At 41.1% G+C, this 15,880-nt stretch overlaps 2 protein-coding genes across 2 annotated transcripts; one reads left to right on the top strand and one right to left on the bottom strand.

The window, feature by feature from the left end:
• The first annotated feature begins 363 nt into the window (after window positions 1–363).
• On the top strand, window positions 364–2,715 carry dbi (diazepam binding inhibitor (GABA receptor modulator, acyl-CoA binding protein)). Its single transcript, XM_074694983.1, has 4 exons — window positions 364–521; window positions 1,666–1,783; window positions 2,042–2,104; window positions 2,382–2,715. Exons 1-4 carry the CDS (start codon window positions 507–509, stop codon window positions 2,453–2,455), a joined length of 270 nt encoding a protein of 89 aa, XP_074551084.1. The 5' UTR covers window positions 364–506; the 3' UTR covers window positions 2,456–2,715.
• Window positions 2,716–3,749: 1,034 nt separating this feature from the next.
• On the bottom strand, window positions 3,750–12,582 carry sctr (secretin receptor). Its single transcript, XM_074695394.1, has 13 exons — window positions 12,526–12,582; window positions 12,173–12,275; window positions 9,141–9,236; window positions 8,921–9,021; window positions 7,022–7,131; window positions 6,799–6,931; window positions 6,105–6,258; window positions 5,963–6,023; window positions 5,793–5,862; window positions 4,770–4,861; window positions 4,418–4,556; window positions 4,215–4,256; window positions 3,750–4,085 (listed from the first exon to the last, which is right to left on the bottom strand). Exons 1-13 carry the CDS (start codon window positions 12,580–12,582, stop codon window positions 3,921–3,923), a joined length of 1,323 nt encoding a protein of 440 aa, XP_074551495.1. The 3' UTR covers window positions 3,750–3,920.
• Between the last annotated feature and the right edge of the window lie 3,298 nt (window positions 12,583–15,880).

The following is a 15,880-nucleotide window of genomic DNA, read 5'->3' as shown; positions in this document are numbered from 1 at the left end:
CCACCCAATGCACTTTTTTTTTCCAGCCCAATAGAAGCCCAGTTGGATGCAATCCTGCCAAATGTGGCACCACTGCTTCTAATCTCAGCTACAAAAAAGAAAAAGAAAAAAAAAGCTAAAAATGGAACAAAATTGCATGCAGAAAGGGCTAAAATGAATAACAAATTTAAAAAAATAAAAAGAAACAGCAATAAAAATCAAAATAAGGGAACTGGATTAAATATTTATGTTTGAGTAAATGATAAATTAAAAGTTTTCTGTGGTAAATAATGTCGCTCCTCAGTTGTAGAGACATGATTGGTTACAACAATCACGCCAACCAATGAGAAGCCGTGATTTTGTGCTATCATTCCTAACAGCCAATCGTGATAAGGTGTGGGCGTGTCCTACCGGCTTCAGTGTCGCTGCGGACTTCGCCCCTTCTTCTTCTTCCTCACCGTCCAACTAGCGGTCTAACTGCAGGGATCTACCGGCTACCAGGCCTCACAAAGGACCAGTAACTCAACATGGCTGACCTGAAGGTTAGTGTGCAGTTATTTGGAGAGTTGTATGCAATGAGAAGGTCTCTTATAGTCCCGTTTATGCAGAGAGAGGGGAGATTGTTAGCTTGTGCTAGTTAGCCACATGAAGTGACAGCTAGCCTCAGGTGTTGTTTCCTTCGGCGAGCACGTGGAAACTAAACAAAGGAGGTATTAAAGATACTCTGATCTATAAGACGTAAGCTCGGTCACCATTTATTAGCGTTGAAATCATGTGAGGTACAGCAATTAGAGTGAGTTTGGAGATGGTTTAGCATTCTGTCTGACCATTCGTGACCTTTGACCCACTGCCTACACATTGTGACAGCCTGAAGGGGGGAGGGAGGGAGTCACTCATCAACATTGTTAAGATTTTTTCTTTAGTTTGATCTTTAACTCTCTTTATGCTGCGATAGTATCACTGGTTTCTGTTGGAGGTTTCCACAGTGTGACATGTCTTCAGAGCTTGTTGGTTTTTAACACATGGTTATCACGGTATTACTATTCCTCCAGTAGTTATTACATACAGGAGGATCAACCCATGCATTAACCTAAACCTCAATCAGATAATTTCACTGGGGCTTTGGTCCTCCCCTCTGGCCCAGTTGGCACAGAGTGGTACCACAGAGGGGGTTAGGGGTGTCGGAGGGAATCAAAGAGTGTTTTGTGTTTGGCCTCTGTTCAGTATTACAGCATCAAGCGCCACACTCACACTCTGAAAACACTCTGAAGCAGCTTCACTTAGCTGTGCGTTAGATTAATCTGAAATTTCTACATCCAGATTTGTTTTGAATTATCCTAAACAAACCCTGAACCTATGGAGACTTCAGGGTTATCTGCATTGATCCAACCTGAGTCACCAGTTTGGTTTAAAGTCCATCACTCTCATAATGATAACTGAAGTCTGAGTAGTTCATGTGAGTAATCTGAGAAAACACACATCAGAAATCAGACTGACACGATTGAGTCTGAGCAAGTAGCAACAAACTTCCTTAAAAATAAAAATAGTTAAATAAAAAGTCTGTTATTTGTTTCTTTGATTAGCTCATTAGTATTCTTGGCTGTAAAATTTCTGTCAGGGTTGGAAATTGGTCTTACAAACCCCAGGCTCACCTTTGACCTCCTCTGCATTCACTCTTCCTTCCAGCAAAAATTTAATACAGCTGCAGAGGATGTGAAGAAACTGAAAGAGAAGCCTGCTGATGAAGAGATGCTGCAGGTCTACTCGCTGTTCAAACAAGCCACCGTAGGAGACGTCAACACACGTGAGGAACTCATTACATGATCTACTTGTCATCTTTGTTACTCTTTGATATTGATATAATATACAATGTCATTTTTAATTTTTGAATAAAAGATTAGAAAACTGTCATTCTGTCCCAAATTGTTTTAATTTTACTTTGAGAAAAAAACATTTCTGCCACATATTACCTGAAGAGGGCAGCAGAATCCTTTCCTCACACTTCATTAGACTTAATTTATTCTCTATACTAACACCTGTTTCTCTCTCTGCCTTCCTACAGCTCGTCCAGGGATGTTTGACTTCACAGGGAAAGCTAAATGGGACGCCTGGGAGAAGCAGAAAGGTACGCCTCCAGGTTTTTAATTCATTTCACAGCTCGAGTCTTGAAACATTTTTTTAAATAGTTTTCTGTGCTTTGTGCGAAAATGTCGGAGTCAGCCTCCCCCGTCTTCAGAGATTAACCCTCACCTCAGGTGTCATTACAGCTTTCAGGGTTATCTGAGGCTGTAAAAATCCATCTGTGTGAATGTTTATCATCAGGTTCAAGTTAAATGACACAAGCATGTATTAAAGGCAGCAGATTGCTGAAACATACCAATGTCATGTCATGATTCATTTAGGAAAGAGCCAAGAGGCTGCCATGGAAGACTACATCAAACTGGTTGAAGAGTTGAAAGGGAAGTACGGGATCTAATATCACACACATGAAGAAGTAGAAACCTGAGGGGCCAACTGCTGGATGGACTGGAAGCCCCCCCTTCCCTCCTTCCATCCCGACACAGTGAAGCCTTAAAACACCAGCAGAGTGTCCTTAAACACAGGAAACACATGGACTGTGTGCTGGACTGTGATTAGTCCCTGTGAGATTAACAGAAGATGAAGGTCTGATATCAAAAATTATGTCAGTGTAACTGAAAAGTCCTGGATTTTCAACATTAAATCATTCCTCTTTGACAGCTGGGTTTGACCATCTCTGATCCTTTTGTCACACTACAGCTTCAGTAAGTCCTTCTGTGGCTGGTGGGTTGAAGAGAATAGAATAAAAAATACTTTATTTATCCCCAAGGGGAAGTTCAGGAGGAGTCACAGCAGCAATCAAGAAAACAAAAGAAAGTGTATAGAAAGTGCAAAAAAGCTCCATAAGAAAATAGATGCTGACAGCTTGTCCATCATTGTCCAGTCAGCCAGCCTCCACCTCCACAGGGTCCAGGACTGAGCTTCTTCAGCAGTCTGTTCAGTCTCTGTCTCCTGGATCCTGTCTGCTCACAGCAGGTGAAGCTCTTCCAATGTGGCGTTGGTGTCTGGTGTTAGCTCTGTTAGCCATGTCTGTGAATTACATGATGCTACTCTGCCTTCTGGTATTCCCTCTGTTGCTGGGTTAGCACAGCTAGCTCGTCCATCTTATTGGAGATAGATCTTACTTTCCCAATAACGATGGATGGAAGGACAGGTCCATGTCGTCACTTCTTAGCTCACACCTGAGAACCAGCACGTCGTCCTCACCTCCTTCTCCTCACCTTGTGGTAAACATCTGGCCTTGCACCAGTTAGCATTGACATGCTACAGGCTGCTAACAGCTGATTTCACATGTAAACAATGCGGCAATAGTTAAATGTAGGATTTCCAGACAAACAAAGGAGCAAAATTAGTAAAAATATCACTGAAGCCACAAAAAGTTTGGTGTCCATGACCAACAAATGAGCCATACAAAGTAATGATCCACCCCAAATACAAAGAAAAACAACCGACAGCTCAAAATGCACTTAACATAAAATAAAACAAACTCCATGTATAACTTCTTTTTTTAATCTAAGGTTACTTTATTTATGCACATAAAAAAATACAGCAGTGAAACATGGCAAAGCAACAATCCAGCACCAAACCGTCATAACATAAAATACCTTATAAAATATTTACAGGAGAGGTGACAGATTTTAAAATATAAATAAATACAGGCAAAAATTCAATTAAAAAAGACAGTGCAGCAGTGTGGAGTCACATTTGGTTTCTTCTTGTTGATATTTCCTGGAGGTAAAGGAAATAAAGTCTGCAGCTGTGCCAACAACGCTAGGAGGCCGCTCAGTGGAGCTGAATGCTAATATCAGCATGCTAGCCTAGTGTGCTGACCTCAAACTCCCACTTACTGCAGCATGTTTCTGTCAAATCTGATCAGACTCGGGTAAACTGGATGATTTCATGATCAGAGAGATGTTTGTCGGCCCTCCTCCACTCTGGCTCAGAGAGCTACGAGGTCTCCTGGTCTCCACCTGCAGGTTCTGCTTCTGTCTCCACCTCCTCCACCTTTTCTGGAGCTCATTCTGCACCTGGAAGAGAAAAAAACAGTGCATTTACCTTAGAGTTATTTATTTTGTTGACAAACTCAGTCTTAACTAAACTATATTTGTTGTGAAAAAAGGAGCTTCTCTGTGGGGAGGAAATTGAAATGAAAGTACCTCTGCATTCAGGAAGCAGTATAGAAGAGCTACAACAAACCCCTGAAACAGCACATGAAAGAGTCATCTGTTAGTCTGATTAGAAATGACTCAAAACTGATATAAAACAAACTTTTCTGATTATTTATTTGTGCAGGATGAGTGGGAAAAGTTCTGCGCAGAAGAAAATAATGAACGTTAACAAACCGTTCATCCAAGCGTACCTGAGTTGAAGCAAAAGCCAGCTCGATAAAGTTCCAAACTTGGTGTGTTGTGTGAGTGACTTTATGTGGAAGAAAAGCAAACAGGATGTAGTGTAAGCCAAACAGAGACACGAGCAGGAACGAGGACTTAGCCAGCTTCCTGTTGGAGACACAATAAGGATAATGAATGGGAGGTTGAGAGTTTACAAAAGTGGGTTTATTCCTGTGTCTGGATTATATCTGCTCAGGACTCTTTATTTTCAGACTCTAACACCTGCTGAGTCAGAGATAGTTTGGACTCCGGTTTTAAAAAAAGACACTTAGAGATGAAATCACAGTAATTACAAGTCATACACCTGTGGAGACGTCTCACCTGTAGTGGTTAAACTCACTCCCTGGCATGTCCTGAGTCCTCAGTTTGGCCACCAGGATTCTTATAATGCAAACAAAGAATGACAGATTCACCTGAAACACACAGAGAGACAGAATAATCTGTATTGTTCTTCATATTTAAATCACATTATGACAATTAAATTAAAGCTATGGTCTACGATTTGGAAGCTTTGTACATCTTAATAATACCGTTTATAGGGCTGTAATGGTCCAATCTACACAATATAAAGACCAAAAAGAACGAAAAAAATCCGTTCAGTATATCTGCTCCATCCAATCCCCTGTCTCCCTCGCTCCACACCGTCATGCCCATGGCCCCGCCTCATCCTTCCCCACTACCCCTCTCACGTCAGCTAACTGCTCAGCTACCGAAGCGTCATGGAGCAGGAGAAGACCAAAACCAGGAAGCTGTTACTGTTACCCTCTACAGAGAAGGGAAGAAAACAAAAAAAGTTTCAAGGAAAAAGCTGAAGCAAGGAAGAATTATGAGTGATACAGGCGCCAATAGAGACTGAATATTGGAGAAATGTACGACCGGTGGAAAAAGCTGCAGAGGGATTTGGGACCGAAGACTGACACAGAGACAGCTGAGTTTCTATTGAACAGGTAATGACTTTGTTTACCACAGTGGGAGATGTCAGCTGAATAACTCTGGTTAGTCTGAGCCTGTACTGGCTAATGACTGAACGCTGCTGGTCGGAACGGGTCGGCTCTGTCAATAGATGTTAGCATAAGTTAGCCACACATCTTTAGCATTGTAAACTGAGCTGGTGAAGACACGCCGAGAAAGGTAAAGCCTCGCTCACATTCGGCTCTGCTCTGATCAGCTGGCCGTGGCAACGCCAGACCTGCTTCGCCGGCTAATTCATGGTTTTGATTGCGCAGGGAAGGGGTAAGTGAGGCTGCGTTTTTCAAATGTGTCTCATCAGCCAAACTGGGTTTCAGATCGTAGACCATAGCTTTAAATTGATGCCAAAGGTGAAATAATCCAGGTATTACTGACTGTGATGAAGATTAGAACAGGTAATCTGAGAATCCACCAGATCCACCAGATCCTCCTCGTCTCCCAACAACTTCAAGTTAAAAAACAGATCAAACAGATGTTGATAAAAGCATTAAATATTCAAATAAAAGAAACCATGTGAGCACACACATCTTTATGTCTGATCCTACCCTTCATCTTCATGGAGATACCTCGCACTGCACCATCCGATCAGGATAGCCAATGGAGCACCTACAAGACAAAAAAAAAAAAGTTAATTTCTGTTTGCTTCAGGTGTTGTTAAACTAAAGTTTTAATTTTTTTTTTTTTTACCCCAGCCAAGGACGATGTAGTACCACAGGCACCTCCTGGTGGAGAAGAGAGACACACTGAGCAGACTGTACAGGAAGTGACCCTCAGCCAGCAACCAGCTGTAGTTTGCCATGATGCTGTAGTTTGACAGAGCTGTGGCAACTTTACACCCAACCTGCGGGGGGCAGCAGAGAACAGAGACAAAACTTTAAAAACGACAGATGTCTTAAGAATAAGCATCATTTTACACTGCAGAAAATTAATGAATAACTTTGTTGGGAGTCTATAATTAATCCACTTGATATGAAAAAAAAAAAACAATAATTGTGAACTTTAACTGGTCTGATGTGATGCTGTAAGAAAACTACTTAACAGACTACCTCTAGGGGGCAGCAGAGGACAGAGGAGCAATATTTAGACTGCAGCATAAAGTTCAACTGTTGTTTAAAGGTTGTTTGAGTTCATAGAGGTGGGAAATATATGAAATAAATTCAATTATTTTTTGACATGAGGCAACAACAATGAAGAGTTTTCAGCCAAAACAAATTAAAATCCATGTTGATATTTTCCAGGGAAAATAACGAGGATTGAGTGGGTAAAGTTAAGAGAAACACAAAGCTACTATGTATCAGACAACATCTGTTTCATTATATTATTATATATTATTATTTATAAACAGGAAGTAGTTGTTTCACAGTTTGACAGCAGACAGTACCGGGTAGATACCGCAGTGGAAATGATCATCAGTGGAGAACAGAACAGAGTCTCTGATGAAGATGAGAGATGCTCTGAGGATGAAGGAGAGGAAGAGTTGGATGTGAACAAAGTTTCTGGTGCAGTGGAGCCTCCTGGTGGAGAAAAGGAATATTAACGCTAAAGAAAAACAAAAAGCATCACAGCACAGGGCAGACAAAGAATTGCTTGTGCTGGTTTCTGACCTGAACACACAGAGGATGATCACAGCGATGGTGAGGGAGACGAGGGAAAGAGCGTATCCCACAGAGTACATGATCCTCACCAGCATAAAGTAATGCTGAGACCTGAACACCTGAGGAAAAAAGATGTGTTTACTGTTAGTTCAGCCCCTGCAGGGTTAATAAAAAGAGTGTGAGTCTCTCCAACTAATGAGAGCCAAAGATAAGAAACATCCTCCCAGATTCTGACAGAGAATGAAATAATCTCTGCATACTTCTCTGCAGTTTAACAAAAAACAGAACGTAAGAGACAAAGTGCATCCACGCAGCCTGTGTTTGTCTCCTAAATCAGCTGAGAGAAGCTCTGCCGTCCCCCAACAGGAAGATCTGACCGCTGACACAAACCAGACCTCAGAGCTCACTGGTTTACTCAACATCTCCTCTTTAAACACACAAACAGACTGTGGGAATCAGACACAGACGAGATGAGCTGCAGCTCATTCAGATATTACTGTAGCAGAGCATTTTCAGCATTGGTTGTGTTGGAAAAGAGATTCTGAATTTCCTGCTTAGAAGCTTGATAGGGAATCTGCCATAGGGCACAACAGACCCTGTAAGAGAGGAAGACAGGAAGAAGAAGAGAGAAGATGGGAAGGAAGGTCGCTGAATTTTAGAATGAATGGGTAAGAGAAGAGGTCCCAGGTTTACAAGATAAACCAGATAGAGAATATTTGTTAAAATAAAGCAGATACAATTTGATTTTCAATCCTACCGACAACGCCAATTTATCTGATTACATGAAAAGCTGCTCTTTGAAGCAGATTAGCAACCAGTTTGACTCAATTATTAAACTGCTTTCCCATATTATGCAAAAATCACTTTATTAAGTCTTTTAGTGAAATTTGTGGGTCTCTGGCTTTCCTCCCAGCCCACAAAATGTGATATTTAATGACCAAACCTGTACTTAGTAGAGCTTGTGAATGTAAAATCCTGACCTAAAACAAGCTGTTTGGATTTTGGGGATTTGCCGACGTCAGCGATTCCCTTTTTTGACCAATCAGGAGCAAGTCTGACCTGATTGGACCACTGGAGCAGATACCCCCGAACTCCCTCCCCGCCCACTCCCGTCCCCGCTGCTGGAGAGAAATATCTCCAGCAGCGGGGAGGAGAATGCTGAAGTTGAGGAGCCATCACTGCTCTGTTTTTGGCTGTAAACAGCCACATAGTTCCATGCTCAAGCTTCCCATCTCGGAAGAAGACAAGACCAAGTGTCCAGAGTTCATTTATCAAGGAAATGTTCCAGCTACACTCAGTAAAACTGTTCATGTGTGTGCTAGTCACTTCATGGCCGACTGCTTTTCCAACTTTGGACAGTCCAACAGAGGGCTAGCCAATAGACTGGTCCTGAATCCAGGCGCATTACCAACCATGCACCAACAAACCTGGGACCCTGGAAATGTGAGTATTTTAAATGCTGTGTGCTGTGGAGCAGATGTAAGAGCTTTTCCTCAGTGTCCCCCCTGTCTCTGTGTTAGCTTCAGGATGCTAACTGTAGCTGCGGTTAGCCTGTTGTTTTAGCCTGTAATATTACGGTAAACAAGCTTTGCTGTTTTCTAAACATTGTGCACTCGGAGCTCGTAGTGACGCGGAAGAGCGGGGCGGTATCAGCGATGGCTCATTTACATATGAAGGCCACGCCCACTAAATCAGAGCGTTCTGAACAGAGGGGCTATGAGAGCCTGGAAACAATGCTGCTGTGCTTGATTTATTGGCTTTTTGGACCAAAACATGTTACTACCATCTCATGAAGACATCAATGATCCAGATTAAACTGCAGAAAAGGAGCAGAATATGGGACCTTTATCATGGAAAGACAGAGATAAAGAATGACCATCAGACTGAACAGATGACAGACATGTTTACCTCTGCAGGTAAGCTCTGGTTGAATCCGTACTCACAGGCTTCCTCATGTGGAGGAAAAGACTCGGACCATCCGTGATCTGTACAGTTTCTGAACACCTGACCTGCACAGATATGTGAAAATGAAATGTTTAAGATGAAAAGGAGAATTAGATTATTAGTAAATCAAAGCAAGGAAAGAGTCAAATTTTTGCTCATGGACTGGACATTTGGCCTGATGTACCTGTGGTGTGCAGAAACCTGGGACACGGCTGAGACACGACATCTCCGACTGCAGCATGAGGCCAACAGTTCAGGTGATCCCACCAGCCCCTGCAGCCTGACAGAGAGAAAAGGAAAGCTGTTAGAAACACATTTAGAGAAAAAACAAGCAATTCCCTCAGGGGGAAATTGTACCAACCAAAGACTAAAAGCTACATGATCAGGACTATTATCTACCTGCACATTTCTGTGAGTCTTTCATCATCTTTGCAGACTCCAGCTGCTACAACGACTAATACCATCTCCATCATCACTGCTACAACGCTAAAAGCTAATTTTAGAGCTCTGTCCATCTCTCTCATGTCCCTGTCAGGTCTCGCCGACCCTCTTAGATGTAGCTCATTAGTCTGTCTCGCAGCTTTGCGGCTGTAAGCAAACATTTCAAGAACTTGGCTGAGCAGCAGATTTGATCTTATATGGTCTGAATTTGTATGAAAAGGCTTCACATTAGATAAATAATCATCCCAAATAAACAAGTCGACTGTTTTTGGTTCTAAATTTTTCTTTATCACACAGTTTTTTTGCGTTGAGTCTGAGAGTCACTCTTGGAATTTGGCAGGAGAGCAGAAGAGAGTCTGGATCAGATTCAGCAAACACTTGACTCTGTGATTAACTGCTGAGAACCAGTTATTCTGCTATAAACTGACTCAGCTGGTGCTTCTTCTTCACTGACGTTCTTAAACAAAAAGTACATTTCAGGTCCAGAAATGTAAACTTAAAGAGGTCAGGAGTAGCTAGAATCAAAAGACTGAAGCAAAGAACAAACTGGTTTTCGTGCGAACATCAACATGAAGTTAATGTCCGTAATGGATCTGTAGATAAACCCGAGACTCTGAGGATCTGTAAAAATGTACGACTTCATCGTGTCCAACATCAGTCACCTTAATGCAATTCCTCTCCAGGTCTCTGGTCTCCATTACCCACCTGGGAGACGTAACTATGGCAGCATTAACTTTTACAGGTCTGTAAATGTAATCAGCTGACAGATCATGACATTACCTGCCCCAATGATGGGTGAAGGTCGCCGTTGTTTCCTCTCAGGTCAACACATTCAATAAAAATGACAGATAGGTGTGTAAGTATAGGTTTTATTCTGTCTCTGTTTTGTTCTATCTTTAGACTTCCTGGAAAAGTAAAAGCCTGAACAGACACAGACTTCAGGGTCTTAATGTCAGGGAGGTTTACTCTGCTTTCACATGGATCCACACCAGAGAAATTAATCAATGTTTTACCAACACAATATCCAGTGCAGGTGTCAAAACCTACAACAATTTGCAAACACATAATTTCTGTATTAAAAGCCTTTTCCGACCTCAAGATGTTGGATGACTGAAAACTGCAGGAGAAAAATCAACTTCAGACCAAGCAGAGAGTAATGAGTCACCTTGACCCAAAATATCTGATAATGATAACAAAGTGCTTGCTTTTTTTTCCCACACATACTGGGACACATTGTGTATTAGCATGTCAAATTATGGCTACAGTATGCTTGTCAGCTGATCAGGTTTGCTGTGTCTCTGATTGGGTCAACGTGTAATCTTAGTACCTGTTACAAGTTACAAGAATGAAAGCAACTTTTTTATTTCAGGCTGTAAAAAAATTGTCTGTTTTGCATTAGTGTGTATGTAGTTTCTGGTAATTCTGGAGCCAGCCCCAAGTGGACACATGAGGAACTGCAGTTTTCAGCATTTCTTCGTAAGTCATACAATGTGTTTACATACAGTCAGTAACCCTTTCAGATTTGGGAATATTAGCAATAACTTGGTTGCGCAAGGGCCATGTTAAGACCAATAACCCTTTTTAAAAACAGGAATATGCTTATATTCCAGTTACGAAGTTTCTGGTATACGCCAGTCGGGCGAAAAGAAGATTAAGTTGTGTTCTGCACATGCTCTGTTCACATGGAATCTTGGTCTTTTGAGTGCAGGAAGTCTGCCGTGCTGCTGCTGCTGTTGTTGTTGTTGCTATAGATACAGCAAGACAAAGCGTAGATGACGCACACTGCGTCAGGACGTTTTCCGTGCGTCGAGATGTTGCCCATGCGTTGCCATTTTGATCGTGATACCATGTAAAAAAAAAAAGGAAGAACTCTGTTTGCGAGTCCGGCTAGTGATTTGGAGCCACACTAAGCCAGAAGGAGAGCTTTGACTTTGATTGGAGCTGCTACTGGAAGCCAGTGAATCCAGATGAACAGCAGGGTGACATGCTGTTTTGGGCTGGTTAAAGACCAGATGTGCTGCTGCATTCTGGGTAATCTGCAGAGGTTTAAATGTACACGCAGGGAAGAGAGCTGCAGGAGTCGATGCATGAAATTACAAGGGCCTGTACCAGAAGCTGTGTGGCTTGTTGTGTCAGGTATGTTAATGCAGCCATAGACATTTAAATTTAATTTTAACAATAACCGTAAACATAATATGAAATAATATCATAAATAGCCAAAATATTATTATATATATATTTTTTTTCTCCATTTCTGAAAACTTGGTATTATGACTCAGGTAATCATGCTATTAGGCTAACAATTGACTTCATTCTGGAAGTTGCTACTTGATCTTCACATTCTACATCATCACATGATTTCCTCGCTGATTCGCCTCCGTGGCAGAAACGATTCACCATAGCTAAGATTTTTCAGTTGCAGAAGTGAATCCTGCTTTTACATTTTTTTTTGTGTGAGTATGATGACATTCCTGCCACGGCATTTGCGTCACGTTTAAATACGTCTTTACATCAACTCGTGTGAAACTGGAAAGGGTGATTTTTATCCTCGTCTCATGTGAAAAACTTACATAACGTGCTGTAGGTCTTACACTGACCTCTGAAATCACTAACACACACTTATCCGTCCTTACTGTGATGCTCTCATTCAGAGCCATCAGATAAAAACTCTGAACAGGAGCTTTAACTTATGAGACGTACTGTAAGAAGAAGCAGTTTACAGTATTTGTATGAACTTGTGTACTGTAAACATCCTCAGAGTTCACCTGGACTCACCTGGACTTCCTGAGCTGTGGTTGTTTCTGAGCAGCTCCAAACAGGAAACTTCTTCCTGGAGTAAAATGAAGTTTGGGTCACACTCAGGAGGGACAGCTTCAGCCTGCAAAGACATTTAAAGAGCTGAAAATACAACACAGGCAGTCAAGATGGAGGACTCTATACTTAATTCTCTAATGTAGTAAGATTCACTTTTTTTTTGGCTATAAAGGATTCTACATCTCATCTTCTTGGGACATTTATTGCACAGTTGCAGAAACTTCACCTTCAATGTTTTTGCAAAGCTAGAAAAGACAAGTCACCATCCTATTCATCAATCCTTTGACAGTAAATATCCCAGTAATGAGTCTTACCTGAGTCCAGCACTGCAGAAACAGAGTCAGAGCTGCTACTCCTCCTGGTTTCCACATGGAGACGACATTCATGATCCAAACAGGAGTTTTATAAAATCCACAAACATGTGAAGTCACTCAGCGCTTGATGAAATGATCTGGAGTCAAAGTGAGGAGAGAAAGAGTCGAGGATCCGTGGAGCGTCTTCTCCATAAACATCCTGTGTGTGTGCGTGTGTGTGTGTGTGTGTGTGTGTACTGCAGCTCTGACACACACCACACGTGATACCCTATACTTCTTTGACCCAGCCCTCCAGAGAGAAGAGTGAAGATGTGAAAACACTGTCTGCTCAAGTCGCCCTCTGACACAAACATCACAACAATAAGAGAAAAAATAATCAAAAATAAAAACTTTAAAAAGTTTGTTCCATAAAAACTTTAATGTATTTGAATCTGCATGATTTATTGAGGTAAAGAGTTTACAGCAGCTGTCAGAGTGAACAACCTCAGATTCAAACAGAGAGGGAAACCAAACTTCTGTCTGTCGTGTGAAGTGTTTATTCGTCATTAATGCCACAGTCGCTCAAATGTGACCTGCAACTTTCATGAAACAGATTTATCTTCTTGATTTGTGTGGAGGGATGAATAAAACTCTAATATTTCTGAAGAAACAAACAGATGTCAGTCACTATTTCCCCATCGAGCCCTGATCCTCTGCACCTTCGTGTTTCTGTGAAAATAAAATAAAATTAATGAACCGCAAACACAAACACTGCTGGCTCCTGCAGAGCAGCTCCACACACACACACTTTGGTTTAATGAGTGTTGCGTTCAGCGTTTAGCCTGTTTAATGTGGAAACACATCCTCTTTCTGATTCCATTTGGAGGTCACGCATGTCCCCTGAATTTATCTTAAAGTTCGTATACAACAACACAGAGCTCATAGCTGTCAAATGAGAGGATTAAAAAAAAGAGGAAGCAGATAAAAGATGTTGTATAACTTTGTTTAAAGATAAGATTGAGGAAGCAAATATAAGCTGGGGCAGAGTTTATGTTTGTTTAAGTGTCATCTTCATTTCAGAACAAAAAATAGAGGATTTGACAGCGCACACATTTATGTAAGAGGAGGCCGTAAAGTTGGAAACACAGACAGTGCAGGGAGGAGGCCGGACTGTCAACATCACATCTCTTTATAAAACAATGAAGCCAAAACACCCGCAAAGAGCGCTGACATGTTGATGTATTTTAGAGCAGAGACGCACACAAATGATCTGATGGTACAGCCCACATTTGACTTTTTGGGGCCGCTGTGGCTAAGTGGTACAGTGGGTTGTCAATTAGCGGGCCAGGGGCCACATGCAGCCTGAAAGCAGCTGCCAAGTAATTGGGATTCAGGTTCGATGAGAAAAAACATCTTTTATTAATGTTAACAAGCTCATACAAAGATTCCAACATTTTCACAAATACTGACAGCATCATTTTTCATAACTAACCCACAATGCACTGTTTTATTGAGCAGGTGTGTTTGAAAAGTTAACATTAGCAGTGCTACACAGGTAAAAATAGCCCTTCTCTTTCTAACCTAGAATTAAAAATTAACAAGGAAAATAATCAGTTTGATCCTGCGTGTGGAGAGTATCAATTTATCTAACTACCAAGCCCAAAAACCTAAACAAAATGTTTGAAAGATAATAATGTCTGAAGACACCACCCTGAAAAGCTAGGGGGCGCCAATTGTAAAGTTGCACACACTACAAATAACAACATTTGGCCTCATTTAGCTAAAAAAAAAACACTTTTTCTGCAGATTTAGAAAAATATTTATGAAATAAATTTGTCAAATATTACATATGAATGTTGAATGTTTTATAGAAATGTTATAAATGAATGCTCTGAATCTTGATATTTAGCTACATTTCTAAACATTTAGTTTCATTATAATTATTTAGCTAAGACTAAATATTCAGTCAAGATTTATAAATCTTTTGGAAAGATTTCTAGATATTTGCAAAGATTTCTAAATATGAAGTCAAGATTTCAAAATCTTGAGGTACGATTTCAAAATATTTAGCTAATATGCAAATTCACACTCCTGCCCGCCGGAAGTACCAAAATAAAAGTTCAAGGAAGCGATTTTGAGAATGTCAGGCTCTACTTCTTTGATGTCGGCCACAGGATCTTCAACAGCGCCATCAAAGCTCTTGGTTCGTTTATTCTTAACGGCTGATTTAAGCCGCGTTTCCACCAAGCAGACCGGTTCAGCTGGTTTCGGTACGGCGTGCATTTTGTGGCATTTCCACTGACTAATCCCAGGACAGATCCCCAAATAACCGAGACGAGCTGTCCCACTTTTTGGGACCCTTTCGTATGGGTGCCAGACTGAACTGATCTGCTCTGGGAAGGTGGAGCTACAACACTGCAGACCGTTGATTGGTCAAAAGAATCGTCACTTCCTGTGTGACAGCGTCCGTATCTCTCCTGGCGGCACACAGACTTCTCTGAAACAAAGCTTGATTGTTCTTTGTATCAAAGAGCTACATGCCAATCACAGAGAGGACGAAATGCTGCATGTCTTTCATCGTTGCTCTTTGTTTACCGTGCCATGTTTTTCTTCTTTGTTGGATTTATTAGCGGGGTAAACTGTGTCACACTGCTATGGCGTCACGCTATTACTTAACAGCGGCGGCGTTCAGCATCCAGCTTACACGCCTTCCACCACGAGAGGGCACAGTTTGCTGTGGAAACACAAACGGGATCAGGCATAACAGTACCAAACCGTACTGAACCGGACCAGACTGCTTAGTGGGAACGCAGCTTTAGCCGACTGTGTTTGACTTTCTCAAAATCCGCTTGGCTGGATCGCTTCCTCCAAATTTTATATTGGTACTTCCAGCAGGTGTAAGTGTGACTTTGCATGCTAGCTAAATATTTAGAAATCGTATCTCAAGATTTAGAAATCTTGACGTCATATTTTCGAAATCTATAATCAAGATTTAGAAATCTTTGTTTAAGATTTCTAAATCTTGACTAGATATTTAGAAATCTTTGCAAAAGATTTATCTTTGATAAATGTTTAGAATGAAAGTAAATGTTTAGAAATGTAGCTAAGTATTTAGAATCAGGACATTCATTTATAACATTTATAAATAACATTCAATATTTATATATAATATATGACAGATATATTTCACAAATATTTCTCTAAATCTGCAGAAAAAGTGATATTTCAGAGCCAAATGTGGAGAAATGTTGTTTGCAGTGTGCAACTTTACAGTCAGCGCCCCATAAAAAACATTTCAGACAAACTTTCCCAAGGAATCTCATGAGGGAGCGGTTAAAATTCAGAGTTTGACTGTGTGTTGCAACAAAAAGCTGAA

This window comes from Halichoeres trimaculatus, unplaced genomic scaffold (assembly GCF_033239565.1).
Source record: "Halichoeres trimaculatus isolate MK-OKI-2021-1 unplaced genomic scaffold, fHalTri1.1 fHalTri1_scaffold_19, whole genome shotgun sequence".
NCBI classification, from domain to species: Eukaryota; Metazoa; Chordata; class Actinopteri; order Labriformes; family Labridae; genus Halichoeres; species Halichoeres trimaculatus.
This window is presented reverse-complemented; position numbering and strand designations above follow the sequence as displayed.

What these genes read in the sequence shown, in the direction of transcription:
- sctr (XM_074695394.1), bottom strand. Translation starts at nt 12,582, where the DNA reads ATGTGGAAACCAGGAGGAGTAGCAGCTCTGACTCTGTTTCTGCAGTGC. An exon ending in AGTGAGTTTAACCACTACAG is followed by an intron (nt 4,557 to 4,769) that starts GTGAGACGTCTC and finishes TGTCTCCAACAG; the next exon opens with GAAGCTGGCTAAGTCCTCGT. An exon ending in ACTGCTTCCTGAATGCAGAG is followed by an intron (nt 4,086 to 4,214) that starts GTACTTTCATTT and finishes TTTCTCTTCCAG; the next exon opens with GTGCAGAATGAGCTCCAGAA.
- dbi (XM_074694983.1), top strand. An exon ending in CGTAGGAGACGTCAACACAC is followed by an intron (nt 1,784 to 2,041) that starts GTGAGGAACTCA and finishes GCCTTCCTACAG; the next exon opens with CTCGTCCAGGGATGTTTGAC. An exon ending in CGCCTGGGAGAAGCAGAAAG is followed by an intron (nt 2,105 to 2,381) that starts GTACGCCTCCAG and finishes TGATTCATTTAG; the next exon opens with GAAAGAGCCAAGAGGCTGCC.